Source organism: Manis pentadactyla, chromosome 9, assembly GCF_030020395.1.
Source record: "Manis pentadactyla isolate mManPen7 chromosome 9, mManPen7.hap1, whole genome shotgun sequence".
In the NCBI taxonomy this organism is placed as follows: Eukaryota; Metazoa; Chordata; class Mammalia; order Pholidota; family Manidae; genus Manis; species Manis pentadactyla.
In genome coordinates this window covers 21,666,007-21,680,500 of record NC_080027.1, presented here as the reverse complement: position 1 = coordinate 21,680,500, position 14,494 = coordinate 21,666,007, and the positions used below count along the sequence as shown (strand labels likewise).

At 39.0% G+C, this 14,494-nt stretch overlaps 1 protein-coding gene across 1 annotated transcript; it reads right to left on the bottom strand.

Moving 5' to 3' along the window:
- Nucleotides 1-2,461: 2,461 nt before the first annotated feature.
- Nucleotides 2,462-3,364, bottom strand: LOC130684848 (olfactory receptor 1009-like). The gene has a single exon (XM_057507091.1). The coding sequence runs from the start codon at nucleotides 3,362-3,364 to the stop codon at nucleotides 2,462-2,464; it is 903 nt and encodes a 300-aa protein (XP_057363074.1).
- Between the last annotated feature and the right edge of the window lie 11,130 nt (nucleotides 3,365-14,494).

The following is a 14,494-nucleotide window of genomic DNA, read 5'->3' as shown; positions in this document are numbered from 1 at the left end:
ACAACCTAAGACAGGCACAGTCGCTGGGGGGTCATCAGGTGAGAAATTGGGGATCAACAGAGGTGAGGCTTAGAACCTCACCCCCCCTGTTCTGAGAGAAATCTTCTGCATATGTGGATGTTTTATTGCCCTTGTCTAGCTTGGATTAACACATAGTCTACAGGCACACACCTGATCATCTACATTTGCTCTCTTACAACACTAAACTATGTTTTCTACCTTTATGTTGTATCTACCTACCACCTCAGCATCTTATTAAAAATAATAAAGAGAGAAATGTGGTATCCACATATAAATCAAGTATAAAAATCAAATGTGTATTCATATTTGAACTGACTGTTTATAGTTCATAATGCATGAGCAAAACCAAAAGTTTCTGTGATGACTGCCCTTGTGCTGTTCACCATGTAACTTATTCACTATGTAAGAATTTGTTCTCCATGTAAGAACTTGTTCGTTATGCTTCAGAAGATTGGAGACTGACGAAAATTAGGCTTGGGGTGGATTAATGATTGTGCATTGAGCATTGACTCCCCTATACAGAATTTTATTGTTGTTAACAACCATTTGATCAATAAAAATGATAGATGCCCTAACAACAACAACCAAGAAAAAGTACACACTTCCAATTGTAAAATAAATAAGCAACCGGGATGTAATGTATAGCATAAGGAATATAGTCAAAATATTGTAACAACTTGGTATGGTGATAGCTGGTACTTAGAATTATCATGTATATAAATGTTGAATCACTGTGTTGTACACCTGAAACTAATGTAATGTAATACTGTGTGTCAACTACCCTTCAATAAAAAATAATTATCTAAAAAAAAAAAAAAAAAAAAAAAGAAAATGTTTTTGATTTTGTGTTTTTGCTTTCCCAACATCCTTGCTTCTTACCACCTTATTATGCAATATGCATTTTTATTAATGTGAAATATTATATAAATATATATAATGAACATTTATATAGAGCTCAATATGCTGTAGGCACTATTATAAACATTTACTCAGTTAATCATCTAACAATTAATGATGTGGATGCTATATTCTCCCCATTTTACAGATAAGTAACTGAGGCATTGACAAAGTATGTAAGTTGTTCAAAGTGCCACTTTCTAGTGGTGTACAGAGGTGACATGTGAACCAAGGGAATCTGGCTGCTTCTTTCATCCATTAATCTACCCTTGTGAATGAGATGTGACAAATGAACACACCCACACATTTTTTAGTTATTTACTTTATCCCTTAAGACAACTTGATAAAACACATTTTAGGACTAACTCTAAGCTATTATCATTGAAAATGACTATTACTTAGTAGCAATGTTGAAACTTTGTTTTCTCTCTCTCTCACTGCCTCATATTAGACTATTTGATGATAGTAAAATCACTCCAGTCAATGAACACTCCTTACTTCCAGTCCTGGATCCGTATACAGGCAATTGGTTTCATTTCCATAATTTACAAAACAGATGCACATGCATTTACCCTCACATTTTTACACAGACATTCATGTACCAGCCCTCTCCCACTGTATACATATTCACAAAATAAAAGTGACCAAAATAACACTACTTATGGTAAACTTAATTTTATTGTCCATACTATTGGATTTCTAATTTTAAAAAAATAATGATGTCAGAATAAAAATGCTATACATATATATGTGTGTGTGTATATATATACATATATATATATATAATGGTAAAAGGGAATGCATTCCTCTCTATTGAATGAATGTTAATTTATTCAATCCCCTCTACAAATGGGAGTTGATTCACATAGAACTTATTATATCATAAATATTCTGCTTTTGGGTAAAATTTCACATATATTATTTCATAGCCAGGTGTTTCTTTAAAATAAATTCTTAAGGAGTGCATTTCTAATGTGCAATGAAAATGCCATTGAAAATGAGTTCTGGCAACAGTGTTTTTATTTATTCTTATTTACTTATTTACTATGGGTATATTTCTAGGTGCTGTTATGGATCATTTATACAGGGATACTAGTGCATAAGAAGGATATATACAAACATAATTTAAGACACTCAAACCCTTCTGATTTAATAAACCCATTGTTCACGAAAAAATATTATACCTTGGGAGAATAAGTTGAATTATAATGTCAGAAACGTGGGGAGTTCTGGCAATGAAAGAACACTGGGACTTATCCATGAATAAGGAAATCAGGTATAAAATGACCCTGTTCGAAAACAGCAAAGTGGACATATCACCACTCTTCATATATTGAGAGGAGGTTAAGATCAAAAGTGACTGCTCCCTACACTCAACTTAGGCACAATGATAAGTAATAGAAAGTATCTAGAAGATGTATTGGTGAGACTACAGGAACCTGTGTCAAAGGGCCTGAACTTCAGATCTCAGAACCTTTAAAAAACACTTTTGGCTGGAATAACTCGTTTCACACAGAACATAATTTAGTGCTGACTATTTTTTTCAGGCATCTTTCACATCTTTATTCCTCAAGCTGTAGATCAGCGGGTTCAGCATAGGGATATCAACTGTGTAGAAAACAGAGGCCACTTTGTCCGTGTCCATGGAATAACTGGTGCCGGGTCGGAAATACATGAACAGCAGTGTACCATGGAATATGGCCACAGCGGTTAAGTGGGAGGCACACGTAGAGAAGGCTTTGAGTCTGCCCTCTGCTGACTTCATTCTCAGGATGGCACTTACGATGTACACGTAAGAGAGGAGGACAGTAATGATGCTGAGCCCCACAACACAGCTACTGAAAACGAACAAAAGAATCTCATTGATGGAGTTATCTGAGGAAGAGAGGGCTAGCAAGGGTGGGATGTCACAGAAAAAGTGGTTGATGATGTTGGAGTTGCAGAATGGCAATCGAAATGTACAACAGGTGTGGATTGCCGAGTCGACCAACCCTCCCATGTACACAAAGGCCACGAGCTGGATACAGAGTCTCCTGGGCATGGCCACTGTATAAAGAAGTGGGTTGCAAATGGCTACATAACGGTCATAAGCCATGACCGCCAACAGGAGACATTCCACATCTGCAAAGGCACAAACGAAATACATTTGAATGGTGCATAAGTTATGTGGAATCCTCTTCTGCTCAGATAAGAAATCAGCCAGCATCTTGGGAGAGACAGTGGAGGAGTAGCAGACATCACAGAAGGACAGATTGCTCAGGAAATAGTACATGGGCGAGTGGAGTCTGGGGTCCACCTTGACCAGCAGGATCATCCCAAGGTTGGCAACCACGGTTATGCCATAAACCAGCAGGAAGAGCACAAAGAGCCCCTGCTGTACGTCCTGTCTGCCAGAGAGGCCCCGGAATATGAAGTCAGTGACCCCAGTGCAGTTGTCAGCAGCCATCGCTCACGTCCGGAAATCCCTGGTTGTAAAAGATGGAACAGGAAGGGCTGGATTTATATCATCTTATTGTCTTAATAGTAAGACTGCTGCTCCTTTCAATTTTCCCATAACGAGAAAAAGAGGTATTCCAGAACTGTTCAAGTAAACTGACTCACCTGCAACTGTATCCAAAGAAATTTATATTGATAAAATGATACCGAAACAATTACAGGAACATTTGTATGGAATTGTATAGAGGTGTAGCATTCTCATCCAAATTAAATCATGCTATTTCCACACCAACCTATGTAGTTTGGTTCTACTACCTTGTATTAAGATCTCATATTAAGAAATTGATGTCCTCAGAGTGGACACAATAATTTCACAATTAGTATGAACATAACCATGCTGATAATGCTTGTTTTATAAAAAAATTTAGTAGACATATTTTCAAATCCTATGAGAGAGACACACAATTCAGTAAAGGTTCAGGTAGTGAATCTACTTCTTTGCTTTTGCCTTATCATCCAAAATAGTGGAGCAACCAAAGCTACGGCAGGTTGATGGGTCCAACAAGCACCTTTCACTCCGTAACTCCTCTGGGTCTACACAGCCTCAACAAACAAAGCATGGAGATAGTCTGTGATTCAGGACCCACTGTTGCACAGAGGTGGCGGTTGCCCGATAATAAGGTGGATGGGGCTCCATGAGTGATCTGCTAACCATGCTCCCCTCTGACAGGTGCTGTTCCTCGGGAAGAATAGGAAGGATGTTTGGGACATAATCATACAGATGCTGCCAGCACGGGTAAGAGAGGCAAGCATGGGAGTATGGATGTGTGTGTGAGTATCTCTGCCTGAATCTATAAGAAATCCACATGAGCTAGTCACCAACAGTACATGTGTAGGACTCCTTGTAAAAGTATTCTTATGTCCATTATCTCATAACCTCAGAGACATGGATGACTCAACTGTGCCCCCATCTTCATTCTGTAGAAAATGTAATATCTATTATTGTTTTCTTTTAACACTCTCTGATATGAATATCTCTATAATCTGCCTTGTTTGGCTATAAAAGGATTGCTGCTCCATGAGTGGCAATTGAAATTTTATGTTGCACTGTTGTATTTTACCCAAATCAGCTATGTTCAACATAATACTGCCCATGACCTTCCCTATTCTGTGAGAATAAAAGGAAAGTGGAGTTGAAGGTAGATGAAGAACAGATAAAGAATATCTGAATAATAATCAAATGCTCAATGTACTAGTGTGCAAACCCGTGGCTTAAATTCCATTAAATACCTGTTCCGTAGATACACATTTTAAAAAAGCTTCCCTTTACAAATGGAAATATTTTTAAGGGTATTTAAAAGTGCAGGTAGCATATTGGAAAAGTAAAAAAACATCTAACCTTCTCCATAATCCATGCGTGCAGAGTATTATAAGCCCTGCCATCTCTCTCTATATATACATAAAATGTAACAAAAAAGAATAATAAGTCATTCAAATAAAAGTGTGTCTAATAATCTATAATCTCCTTAGATTTTATAATATGCTTTCATTCCAAAAAGAAAAAAAACTAAGGAAGTCTAAAGTATAAATTAATAAAACAAGATAAATAATAATACCTGACACGGAACTGCTGACTCCTTTGCTGTGCACAATTCTGTCTGCAGAGGGCTCAGCCCTGCTCCTGATGGACCTGTGTCATATAACCAGGTCTGTGTCTGGTCCCTGGGTGTTGAACACTGTGTCTCTCAGGAATATGTATGCTGTTTATCATCTGCTATTTCATGCAAGTAGGGTGATTGAGAAAGGAATACAGGCCTTTTAAAAATGTTTTTCTTTAGGCGGAGCCAAGATGGTGGCATGAGTAGGGCAGTGGGAATCTCCTCCCAAAAACATATATATTTTTGAAAATACAACAAATACAACTAATCCTAAAAGAGAGACTAGAAGACACAGGACAACAGCCACACTACATCCACACATGTGAGAGCCCAGCGCCTGGTGAAAGGGGTAAGATACAAGCCCCGGCTGGCGGGACCCTAGCACCCCTCCCCACCAGCTCCCACTGGGAGGAGAAGAGTCGGAGTGGGGAGGGAGAGGGATCCCAGGACTGCTGAACACCCAGCCCCAGTCATCCGGACCAGAGCGCAGACACAGTGCATGCGTGGAGTGCTGGAAACTAGGGAAACAGGACAGCAAGACCTCTGAGCAGGTTCCGAAGCTGGTGCCCCTGTGACAAAGAAAATCGAGTGCTTTTTGAAAGTCTTAAAGGGACAGGGATGCCAAAGCTGGATGGAAACAAACCAGGTCACAGTCCAGCAGTAGGAAAGTCCAGGGAACTCCAGGTGCACTAACCCCCTGGGCAACAGCTCTGAGACCCCTCACGGAGGTAATCAGCCAAACAGCCCCTGGACCATTACCCCTCCGGGGCGCTGCCATAGCAGAGCAGTGCCTGAGGCTGGCCATGCCCTCAGCAAAGAGAGCTTCCTCCATACAAGCCAGGCAAGACACAAAGACCCAGTCTACATGCAATTGCCCAACACAAGCCAGTAGGGGTCGCAGTTGTCCCAGTAAAGAAAGGCCAGTGGCAAGTGCAAAGTTTGGCCCTCCCAGCTGACAGTCAATAGCACCTGTCAACATGAAAAGGCAAAAACATTTGATCCAGACAAAACTAACCCAGACAGCTTTGGAATCTGCTACATCTTCCCCTGAGAAGGAACCTGGGGAGATAGATTTAACCAGTCTTCCTGAAAAAGAATTCAAAACAAAAGTCATAATCATGCTGATGGACTTGCAGAGAAATATGCAAGAACTAAGGAAGAAGAATACAGAAATAAAACAAGCTCTGGAAGGACTACAAAACAGAATGGACGAGATGCAAGAGACCACTAATGGACTAGAAAACAGAGAACAGGAACGCAGAGAAGCTGATGCAGAGAGAGATAAAAGGATCTCCAGGAATGAAAGAATTTTAAGAGAGCTGAGTGACCAATCAAAACGGACCAATATCCGCATTGTATGGGTACCAGAAGAAGAAGAGAGAGAAAAAGGGATAGAAAGTGTCTTTGAAGAAATAATTGCTGAAAACTTCCCCAAACTAGGGGAGGAAATGGCCTTTCAGACCACAGAGGTACACAGAACTCCCATGACAAGGGATCAAAGGAGGGCAACACAAGACACGTAATAATTAAAATGGCAAAGATCAAAGACAAGGACAAAGTATTAAAGGCAGCTAGAGAGAAAATAAAGGACACCTACAAAGGAAAACCCATCAGGCTACCATCAGACTTCTCAACAGAAACTGTACAGGCCAGAAGATAATGGCATGATATACTTAATGCAATGAAACAGAAGGGCCTCGAACCAAGATTGCTGTATCCAGCACGACTATCATTTAAATATGAAGGAGGGATTAAACAATTCCCAGAGAAGCAAAAGTTGAGGGAATTTGCCTCCCACAAACCACCTCTTCAGGGCATCTTACAGGGACTGCTCTAGATGGGAGCACTCCTAAAATGAGCACAGAACAAAACACCCAACATATGAAGAAAGGAGAAGGAGGAATAAGAAGGGACAGAAATAAAGAATCATCAGACCATGTTTATAATAGCTCAATAAGCAAGTTAAATTAGACAGTAAGATAGTAAAGAAGCTAACCCTAAACCTTTGGTAACCACAAACTTAAAGCCTGCACTGGCAATAAGTACATACCTTTCAGTAATCACCCTAAATGTAAAAGGACTGAATGCGCCAATCAAAAGACACAGAGTAATAGAATGTATAAAATAGCAAGACCCATCCATATGCTGCTTACAAGAGACTCACCTCAAACCCAAAGACACGCACAGACTTAAAGTCAAGGGATGGAAAAAGATATTTCTTGTAAACAACAGAGAGAAAAAAGCAGGTGTCACAATACTAGTATCAGACAAAACAGACTTCACAATAAAGAAAGTAACAAAAGATAAAGAAGGACATTACATAATGATAAAGGGCTCAGTCCAACAAGAGGATATAACCATTATAAATATATATGCACCCAATACAGGATCACCAATATACGTGACACAAATACTAACAGAATTAAAGGACGAAATATAATGCAATGCATTCATTCTGGGAGACTTCAACACACCACTCACTCCAAAGGAGAGATCCACCAAACAGAAAATAAGTAAGGACACAGAGGCACTGAACAACACACAAGAACAGATGGACCTAATAGACATCTACAGAACTCTACATCCAAAAGCAACAGGATACACATTCTTCTCAAGTGCACATGGAACATTCTCCAGAATGGACTACGTACTAGGCCACAAAAAGAGCCTCAGTCAATTAAAAAAGATTGAAATCCTACCAACCAATTTTTCATACCACAAAAGTATAAAACTAGAAATAAATTATACCTCAGAATTTTAGCAGACATACAGAGAAGACATAATACCCATTCTCCTTAAAGTTTTCCAAAAAATAGAAGAGGAGGGAATACTCCCAAACTATTTCTAGGAAGCCAACATCACCCTAATACCAAAACCAGGCAAAGACCCTGTCAAAAAAGAAAACTACAGACCAATATCCCTGATGAAAATAGATGCAAAAATACACAACAAAATATTAGCAAACCGAATTCAAAAATACATCAAAAGGAACGTACACCATGACCAAGTGGGATTCATCCCAGGGATGCAAGGATGGCACAAGATTCGAAAATCCATCAACATCTTCCACCACATCAACAAAAAGAAAGACAGAAACCACATGATCATCTCCATAGATGCTGAAAAAGCATTTGATAAAATTCAACATCCATTCATGATAAAAACTCTCAACAAAATGGGTATAGAGGGCAAGTACCTCAACATAATAAAGGCCATATATGATAAACCCACAGCTAACATCATACTGAACAGCGAGAAGCTGAAAAATTTTCCTCTGAGATCGGGAACAAGACAGGGATGCCCACTATCCCCACTGTTATTCAACATAGTACTGAAGGTCCTAGCCACAGCAATCAGACAAAACAAAGAAATACAAGGACTCTAGATTGGTAAAGAAGAAGTTAAACTGTCACTATTTGCAGATGACATGATATTGTACATAAAAAACCCTATAGACTCCACTCTGAAACTACTAGAGCTAATATTGGAATTCAGCAAATGTGCAGGATACAAAATTAACACTCAGAAATCTGTGACTTTCCTATACACTAACAATAAACTAACAGAAAGAGAAATCAGGAAGACAATCCCCTTCACAATAGCATCAAAAAGAATAAAATACCTAGGAATAAACCTAACCAAGGAAGTGAAAGACCTATACCCTGAAAACTATAAGACACTCAAGAGAAATTAAAGAAGTCACTAACAAATGGAAACTCATCCCATGCTCTTGGCTAGGAAGAATTAATAAAATCAAAATGGCCATCCTGCCCAAAGCAATATACCAATTCGATGCAATCCCTATCAAATTACCAACAGCTTTCTTCAATGAACTGAAACAAATAGTTCAAAAATTCATATTTAAACACCAAAGACCCCGAATAGCTAAAGCAATCCTGAGAAGGAAGAATGAAGCAGGGCAGATATCACTCCTCAACTTCAAGTTCTACTACAAAGCCACAGTAATCAAGACAATTTGGTACTGGCACTAGAACATAGCCACAGACCAATGGAACCGAATAGAGATTCCAAACATTAACCCAAACATATATGGTCAATTAATATTCGATAAAGGGGACATGGATATACAATGGGGAAATGACAGTCTCTTCAACAGATGGAGCTGGCAAAACTGGACAGCTACATGTAAGAGAATGAAACTGGATCACTGTCTAACCCCATACACAAAAGTAAATTCAAAATGGATCAAAAACTTGAATGTAAGTCATGAAACCATAAAACTCTTAGAAAAAAACATAGGCAAAAATCTCTTAGACATAAACATGAGTGACCTCTTCTTGAACATATCTCCCTGGGCAAGGGAATCAAATGCAAAAATGAACAAATGAGAATATATCAAGCTGAAAAGCTTCTGTACAGCAAATGAAACCATCAATAGAACAAAAAGGTATCCTACAGTATGGGAGAATATATTTGATAATGACAGATCCGATAAAGGGTTGACATCCAAAATATATAAAGAGCTCACACACCTCAATGAACAAAAAGCAAATAATCCAATTAAAAAATGGGCAGAGGAGCTGAACAGACAGTTCTCTAAAGATATTCAGATGGCCAACAGACACATGAAAAGATGCTCCACATGGCTTGTCATCAGAGAAATGCAAATTAAACCCACAATGAGATATCACCTCACACCAGTAAGGATGACTACCATACGAAAGACAAACAACAACAAATGTTGGCGAAGTTGTGGAGAAAGGGAAACCCTCCTACACTGCTGGTGGGAATGTAAATTAGTTCAACCATTATGGAAAGCAGTATGGAGGTTCCTCAAAATGCTCAAAATAGAAATACCATTTGACCCAGGAATTCCACTTCTAGGAATTTACCCTAAGAATGCAGCACTCCAGTTTGAAAAAGACAGATGCACCCCTATGTTTATCGCTGCACTATTTACAATAGCCAAGATATGGAAGCAACCTAACTGTCCATCAGTAGATGAATGGATAAAGAAGATATGGTACATATACACAATGGAATATTATGCAGCCATAAGAAAAAAACAAATCCTACCATTCACAACAACATGGATGGAGCTAGAGGGTATTATGCTCGGTGAAGTTAGCCAGGCAGAGAAAGACAAGTACCAAATGATTTCACTCATATGTGGAGTATAAAAACAAAGAAAAACTGAAGGAACAAAACAGCAGCAGAATCACAGAACCTAAGAATGGACTAATAGTTACCAAAGGGAAAGGGACTGGGGAGGACGGGTGGGAAGGGAGGGATAAGGGAGGGAAAGAAAGGGGGCATTATGATTAGAATGTATAATGTTGGGGGAGCCACGAGGAGGGCTGTGCAACACAGAAAAGACAAGTAGTGATTTTACAGCATCTTACTATGTTGATGGACAGTGACTGTGAATGGGGATATGGGGGGGACTTGGTGAATGGGGGAGCCTAGTAAACATAATGTCCTTCATGTAATTGTAAGTTAATGATACCAAAATAAAAAATATATATATATATTTTTCTTCTCTCTTTACCTACTGCCTCATATTATATTTATTTAGCAATAGTAAAAATACCCCAGTCAATGAGCATTCCTTGCTTCCAGTCCATAGGCATTTTGTTTTAATTCCATAATTTACATGCAAATACACAAGTACTCATTTTCACTTTCTACACAGACAACACAAACTCTGTCACTATATTTTTAACATAAAGATTTTTGTAAAAACAGCAAAAAATAACCAAAAAAGCACTACCATGGACAATTTAATTTTATTGTCCATATAACTGGATTTTTAATTTTAAACACTTCTGGTGTCAGAACATACACACATGTATACATATATGTGTGCATATATATTATGAATATAATGTATTCTATCTACCTAATGTAAAGTAATTTATTCAATCTTGCTCCTGCAAATGGGACTTGGTTTATATATAATTCTATGAAAAATATTGTGACATAGGTAAAGTTATACATACCTCATTCATCACAGCCAGATGTATTTTTTAAATTAAATTTAGGATTAAGGACATTTGACTCTAAGTAAAGGCGATTTTGGCCTTCTTACGTAGCTGGAAGCCTGATAACATCTAACTATAATCACATATTATCATATTTAATATATTAGCACATGTCCAGAGTTCTCTCTGACATCCTTACAATATGAACCAGAATTTGAAACCAAGGGGTAACAAGAAAACTTGTATGATCTGTTAACATAATCGCATTGAACACAAAGAAATTGTTCACAATAGATTCCCCTAATTACAGTGAAAGGAAACAAATTTGCCTGAAAAGATAACTCAATTAAATGCTCCATTAGAATGTTAAAGTGTGTTTGTGTTAAAGTGACATTTGAAAATTCACAAGTGTAATGAGCCACAGACTCTAGATTTCATAGAGAACTGCGACCATTCATGTCCACCTTCTAAACCAAGGCAGGATCCCCCACTGACTGAGGGCAGAAGGGTTACCACCTTGGTAGGTCAGAAGTAATTTGCTTTACTTACATCAGGTATATGCAGGTAGGTTCTTCTTATGAAACCTCACCTGGATTAACAAGAAACATGGGTTTTGCAGCTCTTTTTTTATGTGTTTGTATTTTTGATGGTTATGGAGTTTCTCTTTGTTTTACAAAGCTAGAACACCCTCATACAAAATTAAATGAAATTAATGTATGTTTTAATTTTTGGAAAAGAGGTTGTAGTGATAATATGTTAAAATCATGAATGCATAGCTGTACCTCATGTGATGATCCTAATACTAAAGAACTAACTATCCTCCTGTGACGTCTACTGTTGAGGCAAATCTCTAAACACCTAAGAAATGGCCCATGATTGCCCATCAGGTCATCTCGAGTACATGATCTTTGTGTAACTAAGGGCTTCAGGACCCCTCTCTGCTCCCTGGTGGGTATTTGCAGGAGGCAGAGTCAGACTTGCTCACCTCATTCTGATTCCTTTCCATCCTCCCCTTTCCCTCAGGTGCCGCCCTGCCTCCAAGGATGCCAGGTCTCCTCAGCCTGCACCCTGTTTAGGCAGGAGCCAATTTTACCTTCTATGCATGGGAGCCGCTCTGGAGCAAAGACTCAAATCCATGTGCCCATTAAATCTGTGCATGGGTGGAAAAACATTGCTGAAAAATCAGATAATCTAAATAACCTACCCATATGTTCTTGTGTTCATGGACAGTGGCTTTGTTTAACTATGGGGGAAACACGCTTCAGGTAGACGTTAAAACATTATAGACAAACAAGTGATGAAAAAAAATCCATATCCGCATTGCTTTCCTGGTGTCACAGGTGCCAGTACACAATACTAATTAATCACTTGTCTACTTATAAACTCTTTCCTTCAGAGAATGGCTGTCCAGTTCTGAGGCCTGGGCTGTGATCACATGAGGCCTAAACATGACGCTGAGGCCAAGGAACATGAGGATTCCCATGTCTTCTTGTGCAGTAAAGAAAACAGCAGTGCCTCGGGCTTAAGGCATTTCTATTCTTTAAGCAAGGAAGCACTTTTTAGTAACATGAAGTATAATTATTTAGTGATAAATTCTATGAAATATGTGTTCTTTAGTAATTATACAAAAATATCTTGAAACCATGGATTTAAGGATCTGATAGAGATTTAAAAGTTAATAACAATATCCTGCAATTGTCTACAATCTGACAGTACATAGCCTTTGTGTTCAGAAAATTCTTTGAAGTCACGTACATATTTTATGATTTTAAATAAACACGTTAAATTTTGAAACAAAACATCGCTGCACACAGTACCCTTACCAAATTAAAAACACAATGAGCATTTCAGAGAAGTCTATAACCCTAACAAAAATAGATGTGTAATATGATAGTTTTCTGTGCTTTTAAAAATCTTTACAGTAGTGAAATCATTTAGTTTGTATCCTTTAGTCTGGATTCTCTTGCTCTGTGTCATGGATGTGAGATTCCTCCGTGCTGTTCCTTGTGGTGATAGTTCATTCATTCTCTGCTGTGTAGGAGCCCAATGAACAAACCCCACACATTATGGTCAGGTTCCAGTAATGCTACTGTGTATGTGATCACTTTTGTGGAAGCTTTGGGTACACATATTACTCATTTCTGTTGGGGATAATGAGGAAGGGGAATATATGCCAGCTCTCAGAGAGACTCTGACATGGTTTTTGAAAGATGAATGTCAGGTCTGACTCCTTCCTCAATGTTGAAAGCTATAATTGTTCCACATGCACCCCAATACATGATATAACTTTGTAAATATTTATCATTATAGATGCTGTCGTGTGAGTCATGGTGCAGCATGGAGGTTATAATTTTTATTTACCTGAAAACTAACAAAGTTGTACAATTATTTCTGTGAAGAGTCTATTAAAGTCTAAAAGCCAGTTGGGAGGAGTTGTGTTTAAAGTATTTGTTCTCCATCATATGCAATCTCTAGCTGTTTTCATTATTGCTGTTTCTGGTGAAATCTGTCAGAGACACAATGGAATTCTTTTGCATGAAGATGAAGCCACTCTCTTGTGTTGTTGTTTGGTTTTTATAAATCCTATAGTGAGGATAGGTATACACAAAGCATTAGATCATTGATATGGACAGACTGTGATGACTGGAAAGGACTTTAGGGATAACCTAGGGCGGGACCTCTTTTACGAAGAGGTGCTGGGGTCTGGCGAGTATCAGACAGGAAATGAAATGGAGTCACTCAGGTCCAGGGGTTATAACATGGAGCAAGGAGGCCATTAAGGATGGGGCCTTCCCCACACTCTGACCAGGTAGATCCCTGAAATTTTGATCTGGGACAAACCAGAAGTATTCCAAGGGCGGCCCAGGACATGTGCAACTTCCTGCAGTAACAAACATCTACCCGGTCATAGCCGAGCAACAGCTTCTCTTCAGCCAGTTTTAGTTTTCTGCCACCAGCTCCAGTCAAAATTCTTTGTAAATGACATGCGCAACATGCCCTTCTGTCTTTAAATCCCACTGACTACCTTACCTGAATGGGGCATAATTTGGGTTGCCACCTGATTCTTACTCCCAGAAATGCATTTTGAGACCACAGATAAATGCTTTTGTTTGATTTCAATTATGACTCTTTCCTCAGATGACAAGAGAGGGAGTGATTTCTTCAAAACCACAGGGATTCAGAGCTGCACTGGGTGCCTGGGTCATAGCGTTTTCCTGGAGAGGAGCTTCCAGAGAGATTTCACCTCACTGCCTGTGCGTCTTGCACAGGGCCTCCCACTGCTGGGTCGCTGAGCTTCGGCACTGCTGCAGCCTCACCGGTGTCGTCACGCACCCTACACCAGTATGCCTCCGCGTGTTCACTGCTCTGTGCATGCACCCAAATCTACCACCATAGCCATTTGTTTCTTTAGGGATTTCAGTACCAAGGCTGAAGGAAAGGTGTCCGGGCACGGAAACGTGCCTACTACCTCAACGACTGCACACAGCCACTGATAATATTATATCTGGACAGTAGTGTTTCCCAATAGTCCTGGTGGGT

What these genes read in the sequence shown, in the direction of transcription:
- LOC130684848 (XM_057507091.1), bottom strand. Translation starts at nt 3,364, where the DNA reads ATGGCTGCTGACAACTGCACTGGGGTCACTGACTTCATATTCCGGGGC.